A 15496-nucleotide genomic window follows, 5' to 3' on the forward strand; every position below is an offset into this window, starting at 1 on the left:
TTTTGTCTCTTTATGGGTGTTTTGCTTCTCTTTGTAGTCGTTTTGCATCTCTTTATAGTTGTTTTGCGTCTCTTTGTAATCATTTTGCATCTCTCTGTAGTCATTTTACATCTCTTTATAGTTGTTTTGCGTCTCTTTGTAATCATTTTGCATCTCTCTGTAGTCATTTTACATCTCTTTATAGTTGTTTTGCGTCTCTTTGTAATCATTTTGCATCTCTCTGTAGTCATTTTACGTCTTTTTATAGTTGTTTTGCGTCTCTTTGTAATTGTTTTGCGTCTCTCTGTCGTCATTTTACGTCTCTTTATAGTTGTTTGCGTCTCTTTGTAGTTGTTTTGCATCTTTTTGTTGTGCTGCTCTTATATTCACAGAGACAGAGGACATGTGACATTTCCTTCAGTTTATTAACCTGAGTGTGGACATAGACACAACTTTATAAAATCAATAGCAATACATTTAGTACAAAGATGCACAGCAATACACATAGTAGCCTAGTAGTTTAAGTACACAATTCAGCACTGCATAAAAATTACATTAAAAACGTGTCAGAAACATTGGCTTATCAGAACATAAACAGCTTCATATAAATGTACATTCAATATATATATATATATATATATATATATATATATATATATATATGAAGAGGAGTTTCTGATATGCATATATATATATATATATATATGCATATCAGAAACTCCTCTTCTGCTTCCACTCTTTAAAACTGACACTAACAGCCTTCTCTGACACTTTCTGTGCCATGTAACCTCCTTTTCCTTCATCAGAAGCTCATTAAAATATTTACAAAATCTGATAAATACATAATTTGAGGGAAAAAATCATGCGTTTGTGATCTTCAGCATCAGTTGTAAACAGTGAGTAGATATTGGCAACATGCAGGATGAGCCGAAGTCATAAGAAATCAAAGGATTTTGCAAAAGCTAGCAAAATGGCCCCATATAGCCTAGTGAGTTCACACAGTATCCCACATCTATCCTGTGTTAGTGCTACAGCTGCCACTACGGCCTCAACCTCCTCTGATTCTGTCCTCTTGGATCAAATAAGCATAGTGAAGCATTAAAATCCGCCTCGCAGACAACTGGTGATCAAAACTTCAAAATTAAAACCTCCCCCTGATGACGGAGCAGGGGTGAAGAAATAGTCCTCTGTTTAGTCTTTGAGTCCGCCACACGTGAGCACAAATGCAAACAGCCTTCATCTGATCTGCTACCTGAAAAGGATCCATACGACAACAGGAGGGGATTCAACCACTGATATATTTCAGCTTAGAAAGGACTTTACACCAAGGAGTTGTGTGTATCACATGGTATCAATCACAAGACACACACATGCAAAAAAGCAAAAAATCTACATCTTGATAAAGATATTTTTCATTTCTCTAAAAAAAGGCCAGTGTTTTACCTGCATATTCATATCATTTGGAGACACCTGCCATCACTGTAGACATGCTTTTACACATTATCATCATAGTTCTGTGAGCTGGAAAGCTTTAAGAAACAGAGAATATTACTTCTGATGGATTCGCACTGGATATTGACCAAACATTCTTTAACCAGTAAAAACTTTGCAGATACAATGGCAGGGATGTCTTCAATGTTAATTTTTTTTTTTTTGGTCCACAACTCATTTTTGTTCACAGTTGATATCACACACTTTCAAACTGTATTGTTTGCCGTTAATGAGAAGAGAGGTTTTGTTGAGCTATTGTACAGCGAGTGGGCTCTTGTCTTCAGGGCATCTCACTCCGGTGCCGAGTTGCTGGGCGGTAGATTCCGCTGTTTAAAGTACTGGGTGACCTGCTGAGGCAGCTCGGCCAGGACCGACTTGGCAAGGGTTTCCTTGGGTGCCTAAGAGAGAAAAGAGCACATTAATGTCTACAAAAACAAAAACACGGAGCAAAATGAAGGCTAGAATACTGGTGATTGTGGTCTCTTTTGGTCCCACTTTAAGTGACTTTTCCAGTCTAGCCCTGATATTTGCATATCCAGTGCACTAACCTAGAGGTGGCTGGACCCTCCTTTCCACATATGTTTGTGTAGTGTTGGTCTTTTTTTTCAGGCCCCTTATATACAATGAAGGCAACACATAAAGATTGTTTCCACCAACTTGTTCAGATTTTAAAATTTTTGACAGTCAGGATGGAGCACAAACCTTACGACTGAATAAATACACTAGACAACACACTGAACGGCTGGCCAGTAACCACCGGAGACAAACCTGCATATCGGTATCGGTACTCGATACCTTAAAGGTAACATCTCCAACGATACCTGCATTCAGCGCCGCCGCTCCCACCACGCGCATCACGCACTGTGCGTAGGGCACCAAGTGCTGAGGGGGCACCAAAAATAGCCTAATGAATTTTTTTTTTAAATGCCGGTATTATTTCATTAGCCTATAGAAATATTAGGCACATTTTAGCCATGTATATGTAACAAAAAAGGGGGAACAAGAAAGATATTTAACAATTGCTCTAGTCTAGTCCCCCCCCCCGCCCGTGCCGGATGGTCCGTTCCGGTTGTTCGCGCGGGCGCCTGCCTGACGCAGTTTGACAGATTTGAGCATGGCTCCGAAAAGACAGCAGGAGTCGGGTGCTGAGAAACGAAAGAAGAAGAAACTGCGAGATGATGCCCGTGCATCACTTTCAGGTAAGTCCATGTTTAATCATTCATAAATACGGGAAATGTGCTGCTTGTGCGTGCTGCTGCTAATCGTAATGCGCCTCGAACTTGCTGACGGTAATGTTAGCATTAGCAAACTATGTTATTATAACTTACAACTTCGGTGCAAGCTAAATTGAGATTTTACTGTTAAACATTACCTATTTTAAAAATAACTGACCTGACGCCAACTAGCTGTTACTTTTTTTTTACTATCTTTCTTTAGATATTGAGCAGTAGTTTATGGTTTATTTTGACGTGACGGTGGTTAATACTTTCTCAGTAACGTTAACAGTTAGCAGTCAGTGCAGTGCACATGGTAGGCTAAAAATTCCTGTTATATATATAGTGTATATATATATATATATATATATATATATAAAATATAAAATGTCATTATGAATGATATAAAGCAAACATTACTGTTGATTTGTGTGCATTATTGCACCTCATTCTATTATGCTTTATATTAGAGTAGATTTAGATTTACATTTATTTATTCATTTAGCAGATGCTTTTATCTAAAGCGACTTACAAATGAGAACAATAGAAGCAGTTAAACTAACAGTAGGACAACAATATGCAAGTGCTATGCCTATGAGCCTTCTCAGTTTAATCTAACGCAGAATTTTTTTATTTTTTTTATTTTTAATAATAGATAAATAAGGAATAAAGGGGGAGAACTGCTTGGCTGCCATGCTTTCAGTTATAAATGTTTATTATATTTTTTCTGGTATAAGATTCTTTGTTTGAATATTTTGTCTCTTTCTATACTGATCCTTTTTCTTCGTATTTCTAAATTATTGCAGGGGCAATGCTGAGATACGTACGAGGAGGAGCAGACTGAAGACAAGAAGACTGACTATTCTTGTTTGTACTTATTGATGATTATTTAATTTAATTTATTCAAAGTGACATTGAATTTGCAAAAAAAGTCTGGATTATTTTGATATTTTTTTATTTTGCTATTCTGTTTACTGTTTACAAAGTCAGCAAAGCTGTGAAGATTTTACTTTCTCTTTTTAGTGTTCTTAAGTTTTATACTGTGATGCTGCTATTGTGTGTTATTGGTATTGAGTTATGTTTGGTAATAAAAAGTTAAACTGGCAAAAACAAACGTTTTTTTTCTCGGGGGTCGGGGTGGGGGCATCATAAAGGAATTATGCTTAGGGCACCAAAATGGCTAGCAGCGGCACTGCCTGCATTCAATCCTTTTTGTACCCAAATATAGAAAAAAAATGACTTTGTATGGTTTTACTCGCAACTAATCATCGCAAATGTTCTTTTATTTAATGCGATATGTGATTGGCCCATTACCGCAGCTACAGCTATCAGCTACATACAGAAGGCTGCTAACGTTTTGCTGTGTTGTTGTTTGCTCTATATCATGGTATTTGTCATGGTATTGGATTTCTCCAGAATCGCATACCCCACCTCTCCCATTACATGCTGCCAAATTACCCATCAGGTTGGCCATGTCTCTTTTCATTGCTATGCTGATGATGTCCGTTATGTATTTGTGAAATCAGGTAAACTTTCAAATCTAGCTATTTTACATAATTTATGTCTCTTCATTTCCTGCAGTTAAATCACAAAAGTTCTGGTCTTTGCATCAAATCAGACCATTGAAATTTTTCAACAGCACTTCCCTGATAGGTTTCCTGGCTTCTAACCCAAAGTTAGTTTCCAGAAACCAAAAGGGTCATTTTTGATTCTCAGTTGAACTTTGAGAAACATCTTAAATTATTCACACGTTAACTTATGCCAAACTTATCCTTCCCACAGCTAAAACAAATCATCCATTGTTTTGTTTCCTCACATCTTGACTATTGTAAAGCATTATATTCTTGTTTAAGCAAATGCGCTGTAGCACGATTACAATTAGTTCAAAATTCTGCTGCTCTATTACTAACTAAGACTCCACAGCGTCCCTATATCATCCCGGTGCTGGCTTCATTATACTGGCTTCCTGTCAAATCTAGGATTCAATTCAAAATAGTTCAAATAACCTTTAAGGCATAACACAATTTGTATTATATATATGTATGTATTATATATTGATATAATATATCAAGTGAGTCCACACAGGTCAACTTGGCCTCTCATATCATCAGGAGAAGGGCTCCTGGTTGTGCCCCACTCAAAGTTCAACACTCAAGGTGACTGAGCTTTTGCGCCTAGATTACAGAATGGTCTCCCTCTGAGAGTCCGATCAGCAAACTCTGTTGAGGGTTTTATTTCAATCTTGTCTCAAACCTATTTATTCTATTAGTTATTTTATTGATGCGACAATATTATAAAAAGCTAATAAATTCTATTACAACAATAGCTACTACCTTTCAGAGTATCTAATCACCACCAACTATTCCAACTTTATGAAGATAATAATTTGTAATGAGAGTTAGCCTGCCAACACAGCTCATCATTTCAGGTCACTCTCATTATTACTTTTCCTGTCTCAGCTTCATTTCTCCTTCTTCCTGTTGTTGTCTCTCACCCTCCCACCAAATACTGGAATGAAGTCAGCAAACACTGCGTTCGTCCCACTACAGAGGAAGTCAGCTCGCCCACCACCAGCCCACACGCACACGCACACACAATATACAAAAATGACCAAAAATACCTCCCGTGCACAGCCTACAAATGCGCACACATTAGTCCATGTGGTCACCTACAGCACACATGTACGAACACTCACATTAACACTTTTTACATGTTCTGTATGTATGTTCATCAACACAGCACATCATACACGCCCACAGTGTCTGAAATATTGTCTCAGTGTCTCAGATGTCTGAGTCTGAGATTACCAGGCAGCTCTCCTCATCTAGCAGACCCTGTGTGTGTGCGTGTGTGTGTGTGTGTGTGTGTGTGTGTGTGTGTGTGAGCAGCTACAGTCTGAATAGCAACAGGCTGCCATTTGGTAACACATTCACACTCAGACAGCATGACATCATGTCATTAGGTAAAGCCTCTACCGCAGAACTAAGATGGAGTCAAAGTGACACTGCAAATCACATTAGCAAGTCGAAACATTAGCTTAAGTGGCATCTCGGCAAATGGTTACTGAAAGACGTCAAACTTCACTAAGACCTGTTTAGTTGTTAAACTTTGCGGATGATTCACCAGACACTCTCTTCTATGTAAAGAGACGATTGCGTATTGTATTCTGATTATGTGTGTTTCAACACAGTTCCACTGAGAACACTCTACAACTGTAAAGTAACAAAGTCCATTTACTCAAGTATTTTACTGAAGTAAAAATTTTAAGTAGTCATACTTATTATATTACTTATACGTATTTTATCTGATTGTTGTAGCTGCTAGTTTTTAGGTACAAAAGGGTTTTAGGTGCAAAACTGTCCACTGAGCATATTAAAATGCTGTTAAAATTCATCTTTAAACATAAACCTGCAATAACAGATTTTTTGGCCACTTTGGGCCAAAAATAAGCAGTAGACCCAATACTGACATACTTTAACGTTTTAAGTTGATACGGTGAACTTGTTTCCCTACGGGGATCAATAAAGTATTTCTGATCGTTAGCAAACAGATGCTAATATACACATCCAGCAGATGTGGAACAACATTATCATTTATTCACTGAGCACTTTCAATAGCTTACAGTAGGTTGCAGGGAGCTTGTTTGCTGAAGAGCTTGTGTCCACCTAAACTTTTAAGTACATTGTACTGTAAATATTATACTTTTATTGAAAGCAATTTAAATGCTTTCAATTGTGGTGTTGATATTTACTTAAGTAAAGGATTTCATACTTCTTCACCTCTGGGACCTTCACTGAGAAACAACTCTGGAAAGGATGTGACTTGAAAAAAGGTGATGTCATGTACTTGCAAGTACCAATCACTATTTAGCAACATTTGAATCAGAATCTGACAACAGTTGTGGGGTTGTTTGCTTAAGTTGCCAGGCTACTGTCAATCAAATCTGATCAAACCACACCCACACGGCCCCGATGTAACGAGTAGCTGAGTTTTCTGGTGTTAAACCTTCGAAGCAATGCAGTGCAGATCACCCATCAAACTGCAAAAGAACCAGCTACTGCGACGCCCATATAAGTTTTGAGGATAGCAATACCCATTTAAGAGAACAAGGATACCTGTGTATCTGTATATGTATAGTATATTAACATTTATGTTTTTGCTAAACTGGGCTTTGGCTTTGCTACACAGTACAGCGCAATAAGTCAAAAAAACTTTAAATAAAGTATTTGGAAGTCAAGGATCAACAAATCTAAATTCTTAATGGTCCTGTTTTTAATAGCCTGAGACCAACACTCACATTACGGAAATCCCTGAAAGGGACGAACTGCACAATGTCCCGAACAGCCTCCTCTCCTGTGTTGGACCTCAAAACGCTGGCGTCTCCATCTAAGAACTCCATGGCAGCAAAGTCTGCGTTGCCCACGCCAATGATGATGATGGACATGGGTAACTTAGACGCCTGTACGATGGCGTGGCGAGTCTCATCCATATCGCTGATGACACCGTCTGTTATAATAAGGAGAGTGAAGTACTGCTGCAGAGAGGAAGAGGGATGGTGGAAGGGAAGAGATGGATAGAGAAAGGAGGGAAAGGAGAGAGTGACGACACAAGGGGAAATGAGAAATCTCATTTTCATGTGATGTCAGTGCTAAATTTCAAATCTCTTCTAAAGTCACTTGGAGAGAAAAATGGCATCAAGAAAAAAAAGACAAGGAAAATCAGTTACAATCATGATCATTTTGCTGTCACTAATGGTAAGCAGAGTGACATAGTGTTGCGGAGGTGAAGAAGGAGAGCTAGGACAAAGACTGAGACAAGGGAGAAATGAAAACAAAGAAGCAATAAAGGACATTTCAGAGAGTGTAAAGAGTGACAGTGAGGAGGAGACAGGAGATAGAATAGAAACCAGAATGAAAGCTTTTCTGCATTACAGCAAGTTGGGCTCCATTCATATGACAGCGCACACCATCTGTTCATGGAAAAAAAAAAAAATGATGAAGGAAAAAAAAAGACAACAATGCATCCAGAGATGAAGAGGAAGAGACGAAAAAAGAAAGGAAGAACAAACAGTGGACAATTTGAAGTGAATCAGGAGGAAAAGGGATCAGGCTTCAGTATAAGACTGAAATATCCTGTAGCATGTTGTAATCGATGAAGTTTTTTCTCATTTGATTTTTTTTCTATAAATTTACACGAAATTAAAGGCCAAACCTGAATAAATGAGTGGAGGAACATAATGAATGCATAAAGGGCACAAGGGGTCACTCAACTATTTGATGAGCATGAAAATCCAGTATAGACTGGAAAAAATGTTTCATGGTCAAGTCTGGAGATAGACTGTGCACAGATGGCACTCTGTCTCTTCTTATCTTTATTTACAAAAAACAAACACACACAAAAGATAAATAAACCACTTTAAACTGTTGATAAAATACACTTTCATGGGGGGTCATCCCTATGTCCACTAGTTCTATATTGCCTTAATATAACACATAGACACACTTTACATCTGTCTTATAACCCTACTAACTCTGACTTTATCATAGAGTTTCAAATTATGGTTTGAAAGAGGAGACTCACACGATCACGATAAGTTGAACCTCATGAAATTATGTTGTACCATTCCAGAGCTACGTCCTCTCAAAGTTGTTCTGGTGCTCTTCTTATGTTTTGAGTTGGTCTAGCCTTGTGTTGAGTTTTGAGCATGTGTGTCTCTTGAACTAACATGGTAAGAGACTGGTAAGGGGTATCTTCACAGTTCAAATTGCAAAAGAGCAAAAAGAGATGGACATTTCAAATGCTGTTTGAATGGTAAAACTCTGTTCAAGAAAATTCAAGAAAACTGTCTTGCCCACAAATTTGAGGGCATAAGTTTCAAGGAGTATAACACCAGTAGGCTATAAGCTGTAGGTGGGTAACTTCAATATACCTACCCAGGGAAACATAAATTGAACACGACCTAGTGATAAAAACATTGCTGTGAACATAAAACCCTTTTAAAGGTCTCCTTGATGTGTCATATTAAGAGGATATTGAGCTGGGGAACATAGGACCCTGGGAACATAGAACCTTTGGAACATATGATCATTATTTTATTGCATTCTGACATGAACGAATGAAGAAAATATTTTATCACAGAAAGGAAGCTTCAAACTTGTTCAAAGGGGTTGCCAAGAAAATAAACTATAGTCTATGGCTTCTGTCAAAAATCTTTTAAAAGTGGGGAATTAGCAATGCTACTTTGGTCAGGTGTATCTTCATGGGTAGAATATCGCAAAAACGATATGTGTTCCCTGTTTAATAGACCAGAGTGTTTCTGGATTTTATTCACGTTGTTTAACCTGCATTCATTGACTTTTTTGGCCACTTTGGGGCAGCGGAACAAGCTATAAATGCAACAGTGACATATTATCACTTTAAAGTTGTTAAGGCTAACGTGTTCGTAAACAGTTGCCTATTTATATGCCTATTTACAAATCCAATAGACATGGAGCAGCATTTGCATTAGGCTGGAGTTGTGTTTCTGGCCACCTGAAAAATGTAAGTCCAATATCTCCTTTTAGCTATCTGATTCTTTAGCAGCTAAATGCTCCACTATCTTCAGCAGCTAGTTGCTAACTGTGTCTATGTGCCATTTGGTGTTGGACAGGTAGCATACAGTGGGTTTTAACAGCTGCCTGCTGGAAACAGGATTGATGAGAGCGAACCACATAGTAAAGTTAGCTCTGCTCGCAGCGCTGGGACTTCCTTTGTCCGCCAAACAGCGTTGGATAAACACTGATTTTTAACATGAAACTGCTTTATTCAGTGTTTTTTTTTTTTTAACCGGTTTTATTCACCTGGTGCGTTTGTTTTGGAGAGGAGGAGACCCCTGCGGATAATTCGGCTCCCGTTAAAGACCTCCTGAACAATGAACACTCAAGGAATCCTAACTGGGAGAAGCTGACTGCAATGACGGCAAAGGTGGTGAAGACAACAACTTCAACAACTGATGATCCCGCGCTACTTGACGACATCATTAAACTACATCTTTTGTTATTGATTTGATGTGTAAGACCTATAGTGGAAGAAATTAGATATTGTGTGTTTAAAACAAGGCTTCTAACAGACAGAGAGACAGTTTACCACACTAGCCATCCACATTTAGTGCAAATTTGAAATGAATTTCCAGAAAATCTGCAAAAGAAAACGCGAATGAATGCGCTTTCCCATCCACTGTTATGCAAATACTAGGAGTTGAGAGCATCGAGATAAACAGCTTGTGGCGCTTATTCTCCAGTCGGCTGCTGTTAAACCATTGCAGAAGAGTGGGCAACAAGGTGACGTAATTAAAAGAGCACCAGTCAAACCTCAAACTGTAGGCGCCCTGGTAGCTCACCTGGTAGAGTGCGTACCTTGTTGTGAGCAGTTTGATGTAGGAACTATTGGTAGAAAGAAAATAGTTCCTACATGAAAGTGATTATCTTGAGTAACTGGGTCATGATTTCTGGAAAGAGACATTGCTGTTGAGTTTTTCAAATGTATTTTTTTGGTGCTTTGACCACCACAAGCAACAACTCACACCAAAACAATCTAGATGGATAGAAAGCACTACAGGTAAGAGGAAAAATATGTATTTTTGATTTAGGGGTGAACTGTCCCTTTAAGGCTGAGTCCTTAAAGGGACAGTGGCCCGGGTTTGATTCCAACCCGAGACCCTTTGCAGCATGTTATCCCCTCTCTCTCTCTGCAGCTATCTCTATCCGAATAAAGGAAAAAAGCCCAAAAATGTATCTTAAAACAAAAGTCAACGAAAGTCAAACTGTGGAAAACAATGCAGGTATATTTATGTTTGTTTCATGTATTAATGTGAGGAAGGTTACAGTCTCCTCATTGCTCCACACAGATCTGATATTTTCATCTGCCGCCATTTTTCGTCTATTCAGTGGAGCGGAGGCTTCAATGGACATTTAAGTCGCATGTTGATGCTGATCAGCAAAAACATACGCGACTTCAGTGCTCTGCCTGAACTAACGCTGTGCTTAATTTCAGTAAGAGACACTTGGACCAAGGAATTGACCATTTATACCAAATGGTTATACAGGCATATAAGGTGCACACACACACCCACGCAACAGTTCAGCGTACTAGAATGCGAATGCATTATCCTATGATAAGAACAGACAACGTGAGAACACACACTGACTTTACTTGGAACAAAATCACACTTCCATGCTACACACACACAGACACACACACAGGGAGGGCTCTGAAGCCTGTCTCTTTAATGTGCTAACAGCAGCGCTCATTAGAGAATCATTATCACACAGACAGACAGGGTCGCTCACTCACTGGGACACGCACAAACTGCACTGGCCTGCAGCCCGTGTGTGTGTATGTGTCAGTAGCAGTGTGTTCGTACACAGTCACGCGGTATGCAGTCGCAGGTTCTCTCATTATCTGAGGAACAGGAACACTGAGGCAAAGCAGCAGTCGATTTGTGCTGCCTACAACCATCCCACCCACTTACCCCAACACACACACATACACACCAATCTAACCACTACCCCAGTAGGTGGTCTACACACACTTCTGCTGCGGCTGTCACAGCTTATTGTCTGTTACTCCTTCCTATGTTCCACCCTTGTTTGAACTCACTGTAATATAACACAAGAAAAGGGTCTGCAATAATTTCCTTACAGAAACAAAAGGATTCTGGCACACAGCACACAGACGAGTACAATTCTTTGTGTATTTTGCTCATGTATTTGTTCTGCACAGGGTGACAGGGTACAATTAGGGACAAAAAGCACTGTAGGAGCATAATGATACCCAGCCACTGCACTCTCTTCAGATTTAGGCAGGAGATGTACCACTGGATACATACAGAAAGGGGGACATACCATTTGTTGAAAGTTTGTAGATCTGAAGCTCCTGTGAGTTCTCTTTCAAACGTTTGCTCTATATCTCACTATGGGGTACGCTCCTCTGCATAGTCCTCAGGGTCCAATACCACTGCATCAAGAGGAGGGACATCCTCTCTCTACAGAAGGGATGATGCAGCATCATCACCTCATTCAAAAACCTTTTCTTGCTTTTTATTCAGAAAGCTAAATCTCTCGACACGACCAGAATCGCTCCCAGAATTCAGGGTTACTTGTGGTTCCTAGAGTCTCCAAGCCAGAGCCTTCAGCTATCAAGCTCCTCTCCTGTGGAATCAGGTCCCAGTTTGGGTTCTGGGTGTGGGCTCCTCACCTTCATTTCACCCACAAACTCCCTAGAACTCCTAGCAGTAACCCTAGCACTGAGGCACTTTCTTCCCTTCATAAGGGGTCATCATGTGCTTATAAGGTCAACAATACAACTGTGGTGGCTTACATCAACAGAAAAGGTGGAGGTCATTACAACCATTCGGCATGATAGAGCCTCTTCTACCAGGTCACTATATGATTATTACTATATGATTGCAAATGCTGTGTGTTTGAGGACTCGTGTTCAAGTTTATGGGCGGTGCCTTTCTACTGATTGACTGTAATTCTCAGCTTTCTGCAAGACTTGCTAGATAAGGGCAAAACCTTCTCCACAGTTAATGTTTACTTGGCTGCTATTGCAGCGTGCCATGTAGGTTTTGATGGTAAGCTCTGGGACAACATCCCCTTGTCAGCCGTTTTATGAAGGGTGCTCGCCGTCTGCGACCGGTGTCCAAACAGCTTGCCCCATCGTGGGATTTGTCAACCCACCCCCCAACCCCCCATTTGAGCCTTTAGATCAGATAGATCTAAAAGTGCTCTCACTTAAAACTGCTCTCTTGTTCGTACTGGAATCTGCTAAGCGGGTCAGCGATATTCATACATTTTCAGTGCACCCTGACTGTCTTCAGTTTGCCACGGGAGACGCATGTGTGGTGCCACGGCCTAATCCAGCCTTTATACCAAAGAACCAAAGTAAATTCTTTTGTATCAATGACCCCAGTGGGAATATTACACTGAGCTTCACAGGTAGCGTAATTCCTAACCCGAGTCTGTTGTTAAGACACGCAAAAGAGATTATTAAAAGAAAATTCCTCTGTGAGAAATACTGTCTCAGAAATTGGAACATCAAATGGTCCTTCAAGGAACCTTAAAGGGGAAATATGTAAGATTTGGCCAGAATTTTGGTTTAAAACATTCAAAAAATGAACTAATCTTATCAACAGAATGTGGAGAAGTAACAGTTATAACGTCATGTCAAAGATGTCTATGTTTTGTGTTGTAGAGATATCAACTGGAATTAGCATGCTAACCTGCTAGCCCCGGCCTGTCCTGTGTTGTAATACCACTTATTCCGATATTCTGATAGTATAGTTTAGGTAGTTCCAGCAGGGAGATGTGTGTGAGAGGCGAGTTCGCTATGTTACACAGCACTCTTAGCTTTTTTAGTCTAATAAATAAACAAAATAAACTCAGAAAATGTCAAGAAAGGAAATATTCTTCCACATATTTTCCTTCTCAAACAGAAAAATACAACCATACACCTTCTGAATTCACATTTCTCTCTTGCATCTAACTATTACATCGTAAAACACACTTCATTCGAACTCAGACAGAAACAAAATAAAACTTACCAAAACCATCTGTTAGAACTTAAACTGTTCCAACAATCACCAACTGTGGTTTGGTCGAAATAAATCCTTAATCCACCAAATTAGATGTGAAAAATATTCTGGCTCTACACGCTGCCTCTGCTGTTCCAACCTTCCTCTTGGTCCTCTGTCGCTTGACGCCTCTCCTGTCCCTGCCTGAACGCGCTGTGTCTCCGTCGGCCCCCGGAGTCTCATGGTACGTGTCCACAGGGGCGTTTTTGGACACAAGGGGTCGCACCACTGTAAATCACCTCAGTACTATATTCACTGTCGTGGGGTTATCTGGCAATACATTTTATCCTGGGTTAACATTTGTCACAGCACAGTCCAATATCACTTAACCTGGTCAATCAAATAAATGAGAGAGCACATTCCAGGAAAAATACATACTAGTATGTAACATGCAGCATTGTATTAATGCATTCATTGAGACAGAGGAGCAAATTATTGCTTTCACTTTTCAGTGTGAAATCCACCCTCAAAGGAAAATAAACTAAACTGGAAACATCCCTATGTGTGGCAACACAACCACAACAGTTTTTTGTTTATTGACAGTGTCATTGATGATCTAAACGCAGCCCAAGAGGAAGTTCCTATGAGCCCTACCTGAATGAGACTGTACCACAGCTCGAGGAATACTATATGCCTTCCTAACAAGAAATACTACCAAAATAGAAAGCCTTCTTGGGTGGGAGAAAGAGCCTTAGGCTTGTTCTTAATTTGCATTTCATGTGCCTCAGATACATAATCCAGTGGTTCATCAGATGAAAGTACATTCTTCTATTAAAACATGACTTCTGACTAGGAGATGACTACAGGTGTGCCACCCATCTTATTTGTGACGTATAAAGCTGAATACATGTTTTTGAATATCACCAATGTGAAAAAAACACTGTATAGTGGAATGGCTACAAGCGTCAAAGTATATCTGAAGAGTAGCTACAGGTTGCGTTTTAAGAAACCAACAAGAATCATGATGCTGGTAGAATCCATGAGTCAAACGAATCTTATTTAGTCGTCACTGCAGGTCATCTACAAACAAAACTAACAATCTACAGCCATGCTAACGTGCTCTGTGAGGCTGCATTTAGGCACAACAGTGCTTTGAGCTAAATGCTAACGTCAGCATGATAACAGGCTCACAATGACAATGTTAACATGCTGATGTTTAGCAGGTATAATGTTCACCATGTTCACCATCTTAGTTTAATGTGTTAGCATGGTAACATTAGCTAATTAGCACTAAACACAAACTACAGCTGAGGCTGATGGGAATGTCATTAGTTTTGCAGGTATTTGGTCAGAAACCAAAGTATTGGATAAAGTAAAATTTTGACGTGATGATGGTGCTAGAGGAAAAGTCAAAGATCTCCAAAGTTATTACAATTCATCTTTGAGGGGAACATGAATGTGTGTACCAAATTTTATGGCAATCCAATAGCTGTTGAGACATTTCACTAAAAAAAACTCACGGTGGCGCTAGAGGAAAAGTCAGGGGATCATCAAAGTAGTCATTAGGACTCATTTTCTGGAGACCATGACTTTCTGTATCAAATTTCATAGCAATCCATCCAGTAGTTGTCAAGATAAACAAAAGTAGTGGACCGACCGACTGACATTGCAATATCTAGAGCCACGCCGCTAGCATAAAAGAGTCAACCAGGGTGGCAGAGGAGAGGAGGAAAACTACAGATAGCGACAGCGAAAAGGAGAAAATGAGATGGAGGATGCTTCTCTACCATACTGTTAAGCCTGAAAATGTGTGAAATGCCTGGTCAGTGTCTCAGCTGAAAAGAGGTGTGAGATGGAAGAAGAGAGGACAGAAGTTGTCACTTCAGTCTGTCACCCTCCTCCCTGACACTCTGGTCAACATGCCAGGACTCCGAGCCAACAGATGCACACACGTCCCGTCAGCTATCAATCCGCTAGACAGAGTAGATAAATTATGAGTACAAACTGCCCCGACAGGCATTCACTTCTGACTGCTCTTCTACTACTGGTGAGTAAATAATATTAGTTAGTGGTATGTTTGTGTTTTCTTGGTTGAATTTGCCCTACATAATGATAATGACAACCAATATGATCAAAGTTTTGTCCGAGAATGTGCACTAAACAGTGACAGATTACAGAGACAGTGAAAGGACATCTACAAAGGCAGAGAGGAAGAGAGGGTGGCTCAGAGGAAAAAGTGTGAATGTACAGTAGCTCATAG

At 39.7% G+C, this 15496-nt stretch overlaps 1 protein-coding gene and 1 long non-coding RNA gene across 3 annotated transcripts in view; one reads left to right on the top strand and one right to left on the bottom strand.

The window, feature by feature from the left end:
- Positions 1-385: 385 nt before the first annotated feature.
- cpne2 (copine II) overlaps positions 386-15496 on the bottom strand; it is a 51130-nt gene continuing 36019 nt past the window's right edge. Inside the window, exons 15-16 of one of the 2 annotated variants that reach the window (XM_044194066.1) lie at positions 6982-7218; positions 386-1868 (exon numbers count right to left, since the gene is read on the bottom strand). In XM_044194066.1, the coding sequence (XP_044050001.1) occupies positions 1761-1868; positions 6982-7218 (345 nt within the window). In that variant the 3' untranslated portion in view covers positions 386-1760. The remainder of the gene's footprint in view (positions 1869-6981; positions 7219-15496) is intronic. The other variant, XM_044194067.1, reaches the window with a different exon arrangement.
- Positions 1878-3794, top strand: LOC122875194. Its single transcript, XR_006377768.1, has 2 exons — positions 1878-2669; positions 3491-3794. It is a non-coding gene; the product is annotated as an uncharacterized LOC122875194 (long non-coding RNA).

Source organism: Siniperca chuatsi, linkage group LG4, assembly GCF_020085105.1.
Source record: "Siniperca chuatsi isolate FFG_IHB_CAS linkage group LG4, ASM2008510v1, whole genome shotgun sequence".
NCBI classification, from domain to species: domain Eukaryota; kingdom Metazoa; phylum Chordata; class Actinopteri; order Centrarchiformes; family Sinipercidae; genus Siniperca; species Siniperca chuatsi.